General features: G+C 43.3%; 3 protein-coding genes across 3 annotated transcripts in view; 1 reads left to right on the top strand and 2 right to left on the bottom strand.

The window, feature by feature from the left end:
- The window catches only part of LOC130295322 (olfactory receptor 8H1-like), a 74,663-nt gene that overhangs the window by 38,458 nt on the left and 19,165 nt on the right, over positions 1-17,040 (bottom strand). The window lies entirely within an intron of this gene.
- On the bottom strand, positions 975-1,907 carry LOC130294945 (olfactory receptor 6F1-like). Its single transcript, XM_056545101.1, has one exon. It carries the CDS (start codon positions 1,905-1,907, stop codon positions 975-977), a length of 933 nt encoding a protein of 310 aa, XP_056401076.1.
- Positions 6,491-16,753, top strand: LOC130295324 (C-reactive protein-like). Its single transcript, XM_056545962.1, has 3 exons — positions 6,491-6,523; positions 13,966-14,024; positions 15,722-16,753. The coding sequence occupies exons 1-3, from the start codon at positions 6,519-6,521 to the stop codon at positions 16,369-16,371; spliced, it is 714 nt and encodes a 237-aa protein (XP_056401937.1). The 5' UTR covers positions 6,491-6,518; the 3' UTR covers positions 16,372-16,753.

Below are 17,040 nucleotides of genomic sequence, written 5' to 3'. Positions count from 1 at the left end.
TTCTCCTTCACTTTCCTGCTATTCCTGTGAAACACCTAAAGGGTTAATACACTTACTGAATGTCATTTTGAATACTTTGGGGGGGTGCAGTTTTTATAATGGGGTCTTTTATGGGGTATTTCTAATATGAAGACCCTTCAAATCCACTTCAAAACTGAACTGGTCCCTGAAAAATAGTGAGTTTGAAAATTTTGTGAAAAATTTCAAAATTGCTGCTGAACTTTGAAGCCCTCTGGTGTCTTCCAAAAGTAAAAACTCATAAATTTTATGATGCAAACATAAAGTAGACATATTGTATATGTGAACCTAAAAAATATATATTTTGAATATCCATTTTCCTTACAAGCAGAGAGCTTCAAAGTTAGAAAAATGCAAAATTTTCATTTTTTTCATCAAATTTGGGGATTTTTCACCAAGAAAGGATGCAAGTTACCATAAAATTTTACCACTAAGTTAAAGTAGAATATGTCACGAAAAAACGATCTCGGAATCAGAATGATAACTAAAAGCATTCCAGAGTTATTAATGTTTAAAGTGTCAGTGGTCAGATTTGCAAAAAACGCTCTGGTCCTTAAGGTGTAAAATGGCCTGGTCCTTAAGGGGTTAATTTCCTTTTTCCAAAGGGTGTGCAACCAAATATTAAGTTAAGGGTGCCAATAATTTTGTCCTGGCAATTTTTGGAGTTTGGTGACATTATGTCCAATTTGCTTTTTTCCTCCCTTTTTTGGTTTAGTTTCAATACACACAAAGGGAATAAACATGTGTATAGCAAAACATGTGTTACTGCAATCCTTTTCTGGGAGAAATACTTCATTTTCTTGAAAAATTTCAGGGTTGCCAACATTTACTGCCACGACTGTATATATATTTTTAATTTGGTTTAGTGTGCGGTATAAATCACATCTCTATATTACGGGTCAGTATGATTATGATGACAATCCCCAATTTGTATACTTTTGTTTACAGGTCTTTACCTAATTTTTTTTGCCAGTTGTAATTTTTAGCAAAGCTTTTTTTACGTCTTTGTTCCTCAGGCTATAGATGAGAGGGTTTAGCATTGGAATGATGGCAGTGTATAACACAGACAAGTATTTGTCCTGAGCAAGCAAATTCTGGGATGAAGGTCTCATATGCATGACTAGTACAGTCCCGTAAAACAGGATGACAACAGTTAAGTGGGACGCACATGTGGAAAAGGCCTTCTGTCTTCCAGCAGAAGAAGTAATTTGAAGGATACTAGATATGATGAAAACGTATGAGATCAGAGTAAGTAAAAAGGCCGGAAGTGCTACTACCGAGCCAACAACATAAGTCATAATTTCAATAAAAAACTTATCAACGCAGGATAAATTTAATAAAGCTGACAAATCACAGTAAAAATGATTGAGGACACGTGGTCTACAGAAAGGAAGTTTAGATATGACCACTGTGTGCGCTAAGGGATCCAGAAATCCCACCACCCATGAAGTTGCTGCCAACTGTGAAAACACCTTTTTGTTCATTAAAGTGGAATAATGTAATGGCTTGCAAATGGCCACATACCGGTCATAAGACATGGCTGTCAAGGAAAGAAATTCAGTACAAGCTAAAGACATAAAAACATAAAGTTGTGTAATACAAGCTTGGAATGAGATGACTCTTGGACCCGCGACGAGTAGGGAAAGAAGTTGAGGTTGAGTTACGGAGGAGTACGATATATCAAGGAATGACAGGTTACCGATAAAGTAATACATGGGATTGTGCAGTTCGCGGCTGATGCAGGTGACCATTATGATGAGAAAGTTTCCAACGACAGTGAAAAGATATATGAGGAGGAACACGACGAAAAGTGGTTTTTGGAGGTTGGGAGCATTCGAAAACCAAAGAAGCAAATCCGTGCTGTGATGGCTGTGATTGTCGATGTTCATCTTCAGTCTTGATCTTATTGAAGAACACTAAACATAAAAAATATACAAAACATTTGAATTTTGTTGAAGGGGTATTCCGGCCAAAAACATCTTATCCCCTATCCATAGGATAGGGGATAAGATGTCTGATTGCAGGGGGCCCACTGCTGGGACCCCCCGCGATCTCCTTGCAGCTCCCGCATTCTATGCGGGGGCTGCGTCTCCAGTTTCGGAAAGCTCCGGGTTTTCGGGACTGGGGACGTGATGCCATGCCCCCTCCATTCATGTCTATGGGAGGGGGCGTGATGGCCGTCACGCCCCATCCCATAGACATGAATGGAGGGTGCGTGGTGTGACGTCACGTCCTCAGTCCCGGAAACACTGGAGCTTTCCGAAACTGGAGACAAAGCCCCCGCATAGAATGCGGGTGCTGCAGAGAGATCGCGGGGGTCCCAGCGGTGGGCCTCCCCGTAATCAGACATCTTATTCCTTATCCTTAGGATAGGGGATAAGATGTTTTTGCCCAGAATCCCCCTTTAAAATGTTGGAGTAGGATCAGTTTGTGCTAGGTGGCCAGTAGCTACCAAAAGGACATGACACACGACCTGCCCTGGTAATGATCATGTGCTCTAAAAATATGGGATCGATTGTTGTTTTGTTGAGACAACTTTAAAAAGAATCCCTTTAGGGAAGGGTCCCACGTAACGTAAACGTAGCGTATTTCATGCTGTGCAAAATCCGCTGTGCAAAAGGTAAATATTCTATGGGTTCGTCTATCAGCACCCTATTCGGATTTTGGGGCAGGCCCGAGTGTCAGTTACGTTGGTGCAATGACCCTACCCCCAAACCTCTGCGCGCACACACACGCCACCGGTAGCCCTATGTGTGCATGCAGAATATGCAGCGTGTTTCCCATCAAAGGCTGTCCAAGCATGCTGGGAGTTGTAGTTTTGTAACAGCTGGAGGCACCCTGGTTAGGAAACACTGACTTAGGGGAGCGACCAGGTGTTCAGCATATTCATGGCTAAGTGAATGACTAATAATTAAGATCAGAGGATCTGTTAGGTATTACTATTCGGGCTGTTCGGGATTGCTGCCGTAAAATCACGGCATCCCGAACAGCTGTAGGACAGCCGGAGGGTCCCTACCTTGTCTCCTGGTGTCCGATCGCCGAATGACTGCTCAGTGCCTGAGATCCAGGCATGAGCAGTCAAGCGGCAGAATCATCGATCACTGGTTTCCTATGAGAAACCATTGAACAGTGTAAAAGATCAGTGTGTGCAGTGTTATAGGTCCCTATGGGATAACAATGATCAGTGTGTGCAGTGTTATAGGTCCCTATGGGAGCTATAACATTGCAAAAAAAAAAAAAAAAAAGTGAAAAAAAAGGTTATAAAGATCATTTAACCCCTTCCCTAATAAAAGTTTGAATCACCCCCCTTTTCCCATAAAAAAAAAAAAAAAACGGTGTAAATTAAAATTAAAATAAACATGTGGTATCACCACGTGTGGAAAGGTCCAAATTATAAAAATATATTTTTAATTAAACCGCACAGTCAATGGCGTACGCGCCAAAAAATTCCAAAATAGAGTATTTTTGGTTACTTTATATATCAAGAAAAAAAATTAATAAAAAGCGATTAAAAAGTCCGATCAATACAAGATGGGTACCACTTAAAACTTCAGATCATGGAGCAAAAAATTAGCCCTCATACCGCCCCATACGCAGAAAAATACAAAAGTTATAGGGGTCAGAAGATGACAATTTTAAATGTATAAATTTTCCTGCATGTAGTTATGATTTTTTTCAGAAGTACGACAATATCCAACCTATATAAGTAGGGTATCATTTTAATCGTATGGACCTACAGAATAAAGAGAAGGGGTCAACTTTGTGAACATGTGTTAGTAATGTGTATGGTACAAGAACAGTCTCTCCACTGCTTTGGTCAAGAATGGAAACAACTTAAGTAAATGACTAGAGAAGCAACTTAAAGGGGTATTCGTACATATTTTTTTAAGTCAACTGGTGCCAGAAAGTTTAACAGATTTTCTAAATTACTTCTATTAAAAAAATCTTAATTCTTCCGGTACTTATTAGCTGCTGATTACTACAGAGGAAATTCTTTTCTTTTTGAAACCCAGAGCTCTCTGCTGACATCTCTGTCCATTTTAAGAACTGTCCAGAGTAGGAGAAAATCCCCATAGCAAACCTATGCTGCTCTGGACAGTTCCTAAAACAGACAGAGATGTCAGCAGAGAGCACTGTGCTCCAAAAAGAAACACATTTTTTTTCCTCTGTAGTATTTGGCAACTAATTAGTACTAGAAAGATTAAGATTTTTTTTCTTCCCGCAGGAGACTCCTATCGGAGGTAGCCGAGAACTTAACTATACGCATCATTAGGTGATTTAGGTCTCTATGTGTGCTTTCCCTACATTTCTATCTTGGAATTTGGCATATTAATTTACAAATCCATTTAACTTTCTGGTACCAGTTGATTTGGAAAAAAAAATAAAAAATTCCACCAAAGTACCCCTTTAAGTAGAAGCAGCAGCTTTACTACAGCATTTCCTTTACTGCAGTTATTCTATCTTTATTATTTTTTAATACTGCCCAGTTTTGTTATCCAATATAAATAAATACAGAAGAAAACATTGTTGTTGTTTTTTCCTTCTTTGCTCCTATACATACCGATCTGTGCACATTCCGCACGTATTGTTGAAGCTGTATAGCAGAGATCGGGCTCTAGTACACTGACTATTTATACATCATTTTATACAGAAGCTCCCAGGAGTTTTCAATGTTGTTATTCTTCTGGGAGACTAGAGATCTAACTATATGTAATTGTTATTAGTCCCCTTTGGCCTATTGTAACTGTTAACTCTTTTTTCTATATACTTTATACAGAGACTGAGTACTAGTGCATAACCAAAGGGTGACAATGCATTCTGGCCCAATGTCATTATTTATTGAGTATAGACATGACCTTCCTTACCTTCCCCATTGGCTTTACATACCCTGGCATGTGTCACACCAGCTTTAAAAAATATATATATACAATTTTGTGAAATGCACCTTCATTGGCCACTTTCTTAGGTTCACCTGGCTGCTTGTTAAAGGGGTACTCCGGTGGAAAACTTTTTTTTTATTTTAATCAACTGGTGCCAGAAAGTTAAACAGATTTGTAAATGACTCCTATTAAAAAAAAATCTTAATCCTTCCAGTACATATTAGCTGCTGAATACTACAGAGGAAATTATTTTCTTTTTGGAACACAGTGCTCTCTGCTGACATCACGACCACAGTGCTCTCTGCTGACATCTCTGTCCAGAGCAGCATATGTTTACTATGGTGATTTTCTCCTACTCTGGACAATTCTTAAAATGGACAGAGATGTCAGCAGAGAGCACTGTGGTCGTGATGTCAGCAGAGAGCACTGTGTTCCAAAAAGAAAATAATTTCCTCTGTAGTATTCAACAGCTAATAAGTACTGGAAGGTTAAGATTTTTTAATAGAAGTAGTTTACAAATCTGTTTAACTTTCTGGCACCAGTTGATTAAAAAAAAAAGTTTTCCACAGGAGTGCCCCTTTAAAGGAGAAGTCCCATGCTGAAAAACTTATCCTGCGGATAGGGGATACGTTTAAGATTGCGGGGGATTCGACTGACGGGACCCTCTAGGATCTCCTGTAGGGGGCCCAAGCTCTCCCTGGGAGCATCACGTCATGACCCCTGCTTGAAGCGGGGGCCACCATGCCCCCTCCATATATCTCTATGGGAAAGCCGAAGATAGCCGAACGGCTCTCGTATAGAGATATATGGAGGGTGTGGGCAGCCCTCGCTTCCTACCGGGGTTGTGATGTGCTGCTCCCGGAGAGATCAAGGGGGCCCCAGTGGTTGGACACCCCGCAATCTAAAACTTATCCCCTAGAAAAGTGGTCTCCAACCTGCGGACCTCCAGATGTTGCAAAACTACAACTCTCTCTCGTTCTTATCAGCTGTTGTATGTTCCAGAGGAAGTTCTTTTCTTTTTGAATTTCCTTTCTGTCTGACCACAGTGCTCTCTACTGACACCTCTGTCCATTTTAGGAACTGTTCAGAGTAGGAGCAAATCCCCATAGCATACCTATTCTGCTCTGGACAGTTCCTGAAATGGAAAGAGATGTCAGCAGAGAGCACTGTGGTCAGACAGAAAGGAAATTCAAAAAGAAAAGAACTTCCTCTGGAACATACAGCAGCTGACAAGTACTGGAAGGATTAGATGTTTTAATAGAAGTAATTTACAAATCGGTTTAACTTTCTGGCACCAGTTGATTTATTAAAAGTGTTTTCCAGTAGAGTGCCCCTTTAAATCTACGAACAAAAAAAAAAAAAAAACTTATGTCTGTGGCAAGCCTTACACTGGTGCAGATAAACATCTATTCACAAATATTTTTATTCCTTTCAAAAATCAATAAAACTGTATTTGCACATTAGCTACCTGGACATTTCTGATGAAATAATTGTGAAATTTACGGGTTACAAAACATGGGTGGGCTGTAAGACTTCAGTATAAAATACATGGATTCTGACATCCAAACATAGAGCGAAGAAGAGGTTTAAGAAATAAGACAAATCGTTGACTTGAACAACATGAGGTATGAGTGTGTGTAACATTATTGTATCATATTATTATTACTAGCTGTGTACCCGGCGTTGCCTGGTTTTTCCTTCCTAATCCTTGTTGGGGAGAAAAATAAACAAAGGAGGAAGCTTTTGACTTCATATCCCGTCCTCATATATTGTTGTCATATCCCGACCTCCTATCCCGACCTCCTATCTCGACCTCCTATCCCGACCTCCTATCTCGACCTCCTATCCTGACCTCCTATTCCGTCCCCCTATTCCGTCCTCCTATCCCGACCTCCTATCCCGACCTCCTATCCCGACCTCCTATCCCGACCTCCTATTGCGTCCTCCTATCGCGGTCCTCCTATCCCGTCCTCCTATCCCGTCCTATGTCGACCTCCTATCCCCACCCGTAATATGTGTACCAGTTATTGAAATATCTCCAGCCGTACGGAAGTTATGTGGGAACATACATTTCCCATTTATTTGCATGGGACTTTAAACAAAAACCCCAACCCTCACAAATCGGGGTAGTTAAGGGTTAAATTAACAATCCTATATTTTAAGTGGACATATAAGTAACATGTGACCAACTATTATCGAAATATCTCCAGCCGTTTGGAAGTTATCCAGTAACATATATTTCCCATAGACTTGTATGGGACTTTAAACATAAACCCCGACCCTGGCAAATGGGGGTGGGTAAGGGTTAAATCACCTATCCTATGTTTGTTGTTGACATATAAGTAACATGTGAGCCAAGTTTCATGTTAATATCTTTGGCCGTTTGGACGTGATGCTGGAACATGCATACATACATACACACACACACACACACACACAATGAGTTTTATATATATATAGATTATTGTGCATAATATTAAGACATGTTTTTTTTTCCTTTTCACAATAAAATCCTTTTTTACCCCTTTTTTGTGTTACAATTTACGTTGTTACAAATGTGGCAATACTTAATTTGGATAGATAGTTTTTTTGTGATCACACAGGCAGTGGTGTACCAAGGGGGGGGGAATTGGTGGGGGGGGGGCATGGGGTTTGTGACCCACGGTGGCCCACCCCAGGTGCCGCTCACAAGGGGGGTGCCAGGGACAGACTGACCAGGCACCACTACTGAGGATCCGGGACACTCGTCCCAAATCCCCAGCAGACAGAGCTGCCTTCTCCTGTATGCGTGATACACGTACATACCGGAGTAGGCGTCCCCTCTGTGTGAGCCGCATCTGCAGCTACACAGAGGAGACGTCACCTCCGCCCCCACGCAGCATGCAGTACATGCGCCGATGACGTCACTCATCACGCCTGTACTATGAAGGGGCGAAGACGTGGGCCCTGCTGCTGAGGAGATCGCTGCGTGGGAAATCAGGTGAGCATCCTTTTTTTCTCAACTCTGCATATACCTATGGGGAAGAGGGGGGGGTGTAACTCTGCATATACCTATGGGAAAGAGGGGGGGGGTAGTAACTGCATATACCTATGGGAAAGAGGGGGGGGTAGTATCTGCATATACCTATGGGAAAGAGGGGGGGTGTAGCTGCATATACCTATGGGGAAGAGGGGGTGTAATTCTGCATATACCTATGGGGAAAAAGGGGAGGGTGTAACTGCATATACCTATGGGAAAGAGGGGGAGGGTGTAACTGCATATACCTATGGGGAAGAGGGGGGGAGATGTCACTGCATACACTTATGGGGAAGAGGGGGAATGTAACTCCATATATCTATGGGGAAGAGGGGGGGGTGTAACTGCATATACCTATGGGAAAGAGGGAGGGGTAACTGCATATACCTATGGGAAAGAGGGAGGTGTGTGTAACTGCATATACCTATGAGAAAGAGGGGAGATGTAACTGCATATACCTATGGGAAAGAGGGGGGTGTAACTGCATATACCTATGGGAAGGGGTGTGTGTGTAACTGCATATACCTATGGGAAAGAGGGGGGTGTAACTGCATATACCTATGGGAAGGGGGGATGTAACTGCATATACCTATGGGAAAGAGGGGGGGTGTAACTGCATATACCTATGGGAAAGAGGGGGGTGTAACTGCATATAACTATGGGAGAGAGTGGTGTGTAACTGCATATAACTATGGGAAAGAGGGGGGTGTAACTGCATATATCTATGGGGAAGAGGGGGGGATGTAACTGCATATACCTATGGGAAAGAGGGGGGGGGTGTAACTGCATATACCTATGGGATAGAGGGAGGTGTGTGTAACTGCATATACCTATGAGAAAGAGGGGGGATGTAACTGCATATACCTATGGGAAAGAGGGGGGGTGTAACTGCAAATACCTATGGGAAAGAGGGGGGGGTGTAACTGCTTATACCTATGGGAAAGAGGGGGGGGGGGTTACTCTGCCTATACCTATGGGGAAAGGGGAGGAAAGGGGGGGTGTAACTGCATATACCTATGGGAAAGAGGGGGGTGTAACTCAGCATATGCCTATGGGAAAGAGAGGGGGTGTGTCTGCTTATACCTATGGGAAAGAGGGGGGTAACTCTGCCAATACCTGTGGGGAAAGGGGGTGGGGTAACTCTGCCTATACCAATGGGGAAGAGGGGGGTAACTCTGCCTATACCAATGGGGAAGAGGGGGAGGTAACTCTGCCTATACCTATGGGGAAAGGAGGGGGTGTAACTCTGCCTATACCTATGGGAAAAAAGGGGTTTAACTCTGCCTATACCTATGGGGAACGGGGGGGGGGGTTAATTCTGCCTATACCTACGGGGAAAGGGGCTGGGGGGACTCTGCTGACTATACCTAAGGAGAAATGGGGGTTAACTCTGTTCCCATACCTATAGGGAAGGGGGTTTAACTCTGCCGCCTATACTTATAGGGAAGGGTGGGGGGCTAACTCTGCTGCCTATACCTTTGGGGAAGGGGGGGGTTAACTCTGCTGCCTATACCTACAGGGAAGGGGGGCTTCCTAACTTTATACCTGGATGCCTAACTACTTACCTACATACCCCGCTACCTAACTATGTACATACCTGGCATTCATACATGGCTGCCTAACTACCTAGCTAGCCCCCTACCTACCTAACTTGTCACCTACCTACATATCTAGCTTCCTGATCTACCTACCTAGTTACCTATTTACCTGGCTACCTACCTACCTGCCCTTTTCCTGTGCAGGACACAAAGGAGGGCATTATTACAGTTTGTCGGCCTATAGATGGAAAGATTGTGTAGAGGAGGGGAGGGCACTGGAAAAATGTAAAGTCTGACATGTGTGTCCTGCAGATGTTAAGAGATCCACATGGCGGTCTTATGCGGACGGAGAAGAAAAGGAAAGAGGACGCCGCTGATCAGAAAAGACGTAATTGTGAGTCCCAAAATGTAACAGTAATCACTTATATGGTATACACATCCTGTGTACAGCTGATATCTACTGCCATATGGTCCTGTATATAATCATTTATACAGATCCTTAATAGTATAGTGGTCTGTGTATAGTGGTTTTATTCAGTACAGTATGGCGGTATTATCCAGTTATTGTGTGGTGGTATATATTTACTCCTTGTATACCAGTATTATTGGTCATGGAAATTTCCCTATGTTTAAAATGTTTCTTACATATATAAATTTTAGTTTATTGTGTTTGGGATTTGGGTGGAATAGGGGCGTGGCAGAAGATTGACGAGCTGCAGAGCCTAGCAGGGGCCCTTGCCTATTTTTGGTCCGAGGGCCCCGAGTGTTGTCAGTCTGCCCCTGGGGGGAGAGGAGGGAGGGGGTGTAATTAAAGGGGGGAGGAGGGGGTGTAATTAAAAGGGGGGGAAGGGAGGGGGGTGTAATTAAGGGGGGGGGGGGGTGCAGGTGGGGGGGGGGTGCCAAACAAAGGGTCCGCCCCAGGTGCCAAATGCTCTAGGTACGCCCCTGCATATAGGGCTTTATTGGCAAAGAAACATTTATTTAATTTTTTCTTACACTGTATTTATTTATTTATTCAAAAACAGAAATGGGGGCAATTTATCAAAACCTGCACCCATAGCAACCAATGAGATTGCTTCTTTTATTTTTAAGAGGCCTTTTTAATAATAAAAGAAGCAATCTCATTGGTTGCTAATGACAACTGGATAATTTTTTCTCTGCATAGGTTTTGGTAAATTCCCCCATTTATGTTTATACTTTTTACCCATTATAGTATACTGCAGTACTGTCATTATATGCTAACAGTTTGGCTGTGAGCTCCAGCCTATGGCGTTGCGGGTGTCGTTGTGGCTGTGATTGACAGCTGTGTCCTGTCACCAATCTCCTGCATCACATCCAGCAGCGCAGAGACAATGCAGGGCATATGCATACATATAGTTGTGCGAACATGTCTTGCAAGGATGTATGCATATGTCCTGTAATGGGAAGGGGGTTAATACTGTACTTTCCAGCATATAAGATGACTTTTTACTTTTTACGCCGGGGGTCATCTTATAGGGCGGGTGCTGCAGACAGCCGGGACGCTCGGGGCATGGGTTATCCATACCCCGGGCTTCCCTGCCGAGATTAATTTCCTCTGTCACATTCGGGACATCCCTGTGTCCCTAAAGATATTTTTGGGATGCAAGGATGTCCCGCTTACCTTTCTGCAGCCCACGCATTAACTTTTAAAACACAAGGGCCGCCGGGATGTAGCGCACGCAGGGACATCACTGTTTTCCCATGTGTGCGCCCATCGAAACAGAGCAAAGTGGAGCGGAGCAGCTAGGAGGAGGACGCGCGCATGGTAAGTTACCAGCGGCACTTCATCTTCAGTGCTCCGAACGCCGCTCCTCCAGTCCCAGGACCTACTGCTATGGCCTATAGGCCATAGCAGTAGATCATGACCCCTGACCGGAGGAGCGGTGGTCGGAGCACTGAAGTGGGGCAGTACACAGACATACAACCATACACATGGCTGAAGGCTGTATGTCTGTGGGGGGCCACTGCCTATCTAATGTGGGGGAACTACAACCTAATGTGGGGGGAATTATACTGCCAGCCTAATGTGGGGGGAACTATACTGCCAACCAAATGTAGGGGAACTATACTGCCAACCTAATGTGGGGGAACTACAACCTAATGTGGGGTAACTATACTGCCAGGTTAATGTGGGGGGAACTACACTCTGATGTGGGGGAACTATACTGCCAACCTAATGTGGGGGAACTATACTGCCAACCTAATGTGGGGGAAACTATACTGCCAAACTAATGTGGGGGAAACTATACTGCCAAACTAATGTGGGGGGAACTATACTGCCAACCTAATGTGGGGGAACTATACTGCCAACCTAATGTTGGGGGAACTATACTGCCAACCTAATGTGGGGGAACTATGCTGACAACCTAATGTGGGGGAACTATGCTGACAACCTAATATGGGGGAAACTATACTGCCAACCTAATGTGGGGGAAACTATACTGCCAAACTAATGTGGGGGAAACTATACTGCCAAACTAATGTGGGGGAACTATACTGCTAACCTAATGTGGGGGAACTATACTGCCAACCTAATGTGGGGGAACTATACTGCCAACCTAATGTTGGGGGAACTATACTGCCAACCTAATGTGGGGGAACTATGCTGACAACCTAATGTGGGGGAACTATGCTGACAACCTAATATGGGGGAAACTATACTGCCAACCTAATGTGGGGGAAACTATACTGCCAAACTAATGTGGGGGAAACTATACTGCCAAACTAATGTGGGGGAACTATACTGCCAACCTAATGTGGGGGAACTATACTGCCAACCTAATGTTGGGGGAACTATACTGCCAACCTAATGTGGGGGAACTATGCTGACAACCTAATGTGGGGGAACTATGCTGACAACCTAATATGGGGGAACTATGCTGACAACCTAATGTGGGGGGAACTATGCTGACAACCTAATGTGGGGGGAACTATGCTGACAACCTAATGTGGGGGGAACTATGCTCCCTACCTAGTGTGGAGGAACAATGCTGCATACTTAAAGGGGTACTTGACTGCCCCAGCATTTGGAACATTTTGTTCTGAACTCTGGGTGTGGGCTGCGGGGGTTCTGACTTCACGGCCATGCCCCTTGTGACATCACGCCACACCCCCTCATTGCAAGTCTATCGGAGGGGGCGTGTCGACCACTACACGATTGTGCCCCTCCCAAGGCTAGACTCTGGATCCACCCCTGTATGGATAGAGATAGAGCGGGGCTCTCGGGGTATGGATAGAGAGAGAGCGGCGCTGTGCCCAGAAAAACATGCATCTTTCACTCGTCCGTCCTGCCCTTGTATGTATCCTATTACCGTACCTCTTTCTCTGCCTCTCAGATCTCGCTTCAGTCCTGAGGACTGCAGTGAAGCGGCGCATGTGTGAGATCTGAGGCAGCGCAGGTGTAAATGTGCGAGATCTGAGAGGCGCCACAGGTGCGCATGTGCGAAATCTGACAGGAGGCGCTGGTGCGCATTTGTGAGATCAGAGAGGCAGAGAAGGAGGTACGGTAATAGGATACAAGGGTGGTGCATATGCGAGATCTGAGAGGCAGAGATGGAGGTACGGTAATAGGATACAAGGGTGGGCCAGACGGGTGAAAGAGGCATGTACCGCTCTGATAGTCTTGGAGACAGGGAGGGCTGGGAAGGCAGGGAGAGCTGACTAATCTAAGCAGGGTTTGTATACAACAATCAGCCAATCACTGGTAAGGTACCGTACATCGCGGTAGAGGGGTAGTCTTATACGGTGAGTATATACCAAACTCTATATTTTAACTGTAAAAGTTGGGGGTCGTCTTATATGCCCAGTCGTCTTATACGCTGGAAAAAAATTTCATATGCTAATTTTTCCGCATACGCGAATTTTTCGCATTCACAAATTTTACGAATATGCGAATTTAGCGAATATATGACGAATATTCGTCCATATATTCGCGAAATATCGCAAATTCGAATATGGCCTATGCCGCTCAACACTATTAAAAAATCCCCTTCTCATAGACCCCCCTCTCCTTGCTCAGAAAGACATGATGTGATGTATACCTTAAATGTGTGTTGAGTATATGCCATCACTGTTGCAAGGGCATACATTAAGTAGCACCCTAGTTGTTCTTACAATAAATTGTCTTTTGTCTAATGGGATTTAATAAATGCCTAATTTATCTTGTAATTCCGACCTTAAAAACTCAGTATAACTAAGTATATTTTGTGGTTACTTCAAAAGAACTGAGCTGCAGTACCATACACAACCTGAGGACAGATGTGGTGCTGTTTGTAAAAGTAACCACCTCAGTTTTACTAGTTTTTAGTCTATGTTAGGTGTAGGAGATTACTGTTTATCCCGGCTGGATGGCATATTGCAGCGAGCTCTACGTTATTTTTGTTTAATGTATCCACTCTCAGTGTTCAATGACAATATACTGTTTTGCCAGATAAGAGTTTTGCATGTTGAGCAAAACTTATTAAATGTCAGATTTTTTTTATTTTTTATTAAGGTGGATGATTTTATATGCACTGCTGCTGATGGGTGTCATGGAATGTCATGCAGGAGAAGGTATGGTATTTTTATGTGCAGTATACAGAAGTATGATAACGTTTTAGATTTAGCCCTTAAAGGGATACTCCGCCCCTAGAAATCTCATCTCCTGTCCAAAGGATAGGGGATAAGATGTCTGATCGCGGGGGATCTCAGAGCCTGGAGGTGTTCTCCCTGTAGCACCCGGATCGCTGGGTTCTCGCGGCAGGATTTGCGACATCATGTCATGCCATGCCCACTCAATTCAGGTTTATGGGAGGGGGGAGTGACGGCCGTCACAAACCCCGCTATGGGAACCCAGCGTTCCAAACAGACTGTTTACAACTGTAAGACACAAAGAGAAAAAGAAACACAGCCGCACATCCACAATTTGTATTTTGATCTACTTGATTCTCAGCATAAATTCGGGTTGTTAGTATACAAAACGGGTTGTTAGTATACATTTTGATCAAAAAGTACAAGTCCACTCGCCACGTCAAGGCCTTCTATTTAGAGTGGGTCCCTAGCCTAAACACTGGCGTAGTGCCGGGCAGCGACCACTGCCTCCACTGTTTACAATGCCGTATACTACAAAAAGATCGTGGGGGTCACAGTGGTGGGACCCCCTGGTCAGACATCTTATCTCCTATCCTTTGGATGTCTAGGGGCGGAGTATCCCTTCAATGACTCATGATGTGTATACATGTCATGGATAGATGCACGCGTATACGGGTCATGATGATCTCGTGGGTACTGCCCAGGGTACCTTCAAGATTATGGCAGGAGGTCAGTTGTCACACATGGTAACTTCATTAGTACCCTGCAACACGATCGTGGGGTGCTGGTTCTTATCATGGCTGATGAATTTTATGTATTCAAAAGCACCTAATAAAATCCCTTTACAGTAAATGAATGAATGAATAAATAAATAAATATACATTTTATTAAATATTATTGTATAAAGGCCCTGTCCATACTGCTTCAGTGGCCTAAAGAGATTCTCCTAGTGACTAGCTTCCCGCTAGTTTACGCCAATTTGATGGTACATACACCAAAGCATAGTCTGCTGCAATATTTTATCTGGCCAAATTAGCGTAAACGAGAAGGAAGCGCACCTAAAATACCCACTGAATACAAAGGGTCCAAAACAGCATACATTGGCATCCATTTTTTGACATGATGCCGACAACATGAATGGGGTCGAAACCCCTCCCCCCAAACAAAATAGATAAATTAGTTTTTAAATTAGTTTTAGTTTTTTTTTCTTATATATCGCCAATTGATAAATATATGTGTCATGAGCGGGTGCTTATTTCTACAACTCCATAGTAGAACCAAAAGAACCCTTGAACCTGTTGTTGCTGCTTCAGTGGTGAGTAATGGAATCCAGAGATCCGAGGAATTCTTCTGGTGTTTTTTACAGAAGTAAAATAAAAAAAAGAGATGATACACCTCCTCCTCCTTCAGATTGCTGCCAAAATTGCAAGTTAACCCCTCAAATTTTCTTTTCTTTTCTTTTTTTTCTTCCTATATTTCGTTTTTAATGTACAATTGTTTTAGAATAAACAGGTCCTCTTATAAATAAAAATAAATAAAAAATTAGAATAGTTATGGCTCATAGTCTTGATGAAACTGAAAGTTGCATTATGTGTAAGCTCCTCCTTATCTATTTGCTCAACTTTTCCTAACTCTGTTTTTATCATCTTGCCCTTTTGATTGTTTTATATTATTTATAGATCTGGGAAACAAGGTCTTCCTCTTCCCAAAACAATCTTCCACCGCACACGTGATCCTAAAACCTGAAGCCAAAACATCACTTGGCAAGCTTACTGTCTGCCTGAGATCCTACACGGAGCTTACTCGCAACTACAGCCTTTTTTCTCTGGCCATGTCTGGAGAAAACCAACATAATGCATTCCTCATCTTAGTCAGACCACCCAATGTATGTTCTGTCTATGTAGATCAGATACACAACAGCATAAAGACCGATCCAGAAGCTCTAGATTGGAAACACACTTGTGTGACTTGGGACTCAGATACTGGAATAATTCAACTATGGATCAATGGAAAACTTTACCCTCGAAGGGTCTCCAAAAAAGGATTTGCTATTAAACCAGAAATTAGTATTATTCTTGGGCAGGAACAAGACTCATTTGGGGGCGGGTTTGATTTGAATCAATGCTTTGTGGGAGAAATAGGTGATGTCCATATGTGGGATTATGTTCTTACGCCGAACGATATCCAAAAAGTGGTAACCAATGATCAGACAGGAAACGTGATCAACTGGAGATCTTTACATTTTGAAATTAAGGGAAGTGTTTTAATCCAACCAAAACTTCAATGTAAATATCCAGGGTATGCATCATCCCTATATTCTCAATGTTAAACTGATCAGATGTCTAAATAGCAGTTCGGTACTAATGGGATATCCAAGCTGTGGATTCGTCTTTTTTTTTTATTTTAATTTTTATTTCACCCCTTCCTGACCCATGATGTACATGTACGTCATGGGATGGGCTCGGGAGTCAGGTCCGTGCCATAACCAGCAAACGATGCTGCCATTATCAGTATATATCTGCCAGTAATGACATACATCGGAGATTGCTCTGTCTGTCATGTTTAAACATTAAAGGCCGGTCATTCCTAATGTGTAGTAGCCCCATAGCCCCTTTGATGTGATCGGGGGGTGCTGATGGTTTGCTGGGAAAGCCTGGGGCCTAACATTGCCGATTGTTAAAGCCAGGCTTTAGCAGGCTTTAGCAATAGAGCACCAATTACATGGATCAATGTAATGCATTAACATTAAATTAATCTATATAAGCCATCGATTGACAGCTTATAATAGGGGGGGGGGGGGGCGGGGGAGAGCACTATCCCAAAAGGCTATGACTTAATAAAATCATAGTTTAAAAAGCTGCCAGGACCCAATATCTAGTCGTTGGGGCAATTCTCAGTAGCTGCTTTGTGACTCGGGGCCTAAGGTACCCCCCCCATGACTATTTACCCACCTTTCTTAAATTATGATTTCTCTGAAACACCTGAGCATTTCCATGTT

Source organism: Hyla sarda, chromosome 11 (genome assembly GCF_029499605.1).
Source record: "Hyla sarda isolate aHylSar1 chromosome 11, aHylSar1.hap1, whole genome shotgun sequence".
NCBI lineage: Eukaryota > Metazoa > Chordata > Amphibia > Anura > Hylidae > Hyla > Hyla sarda.
Note: the sequence above shows the minus strand (reverse complement) of the source record. Positions and strands in the feature narration are given on the sequence as shown.

Coding starts and splice junctions, on each gene's coding strand:
- LOC130295324 (XM_056545962.1), top strand. Junction 14,025..15,721: donor GGAATGTCATGCAGGAGAAG/GTATGGTATTTT, acceptor TATTATTTATAG/ATCTGGGAAACAAGGTCTTC.
- LOC130294945 (XM_056545101.1), bottom strand. CDS start 1,907: ATGAACATCGACAATCACAGCCATCACAGCACGGATTTGCTTCTTTGG.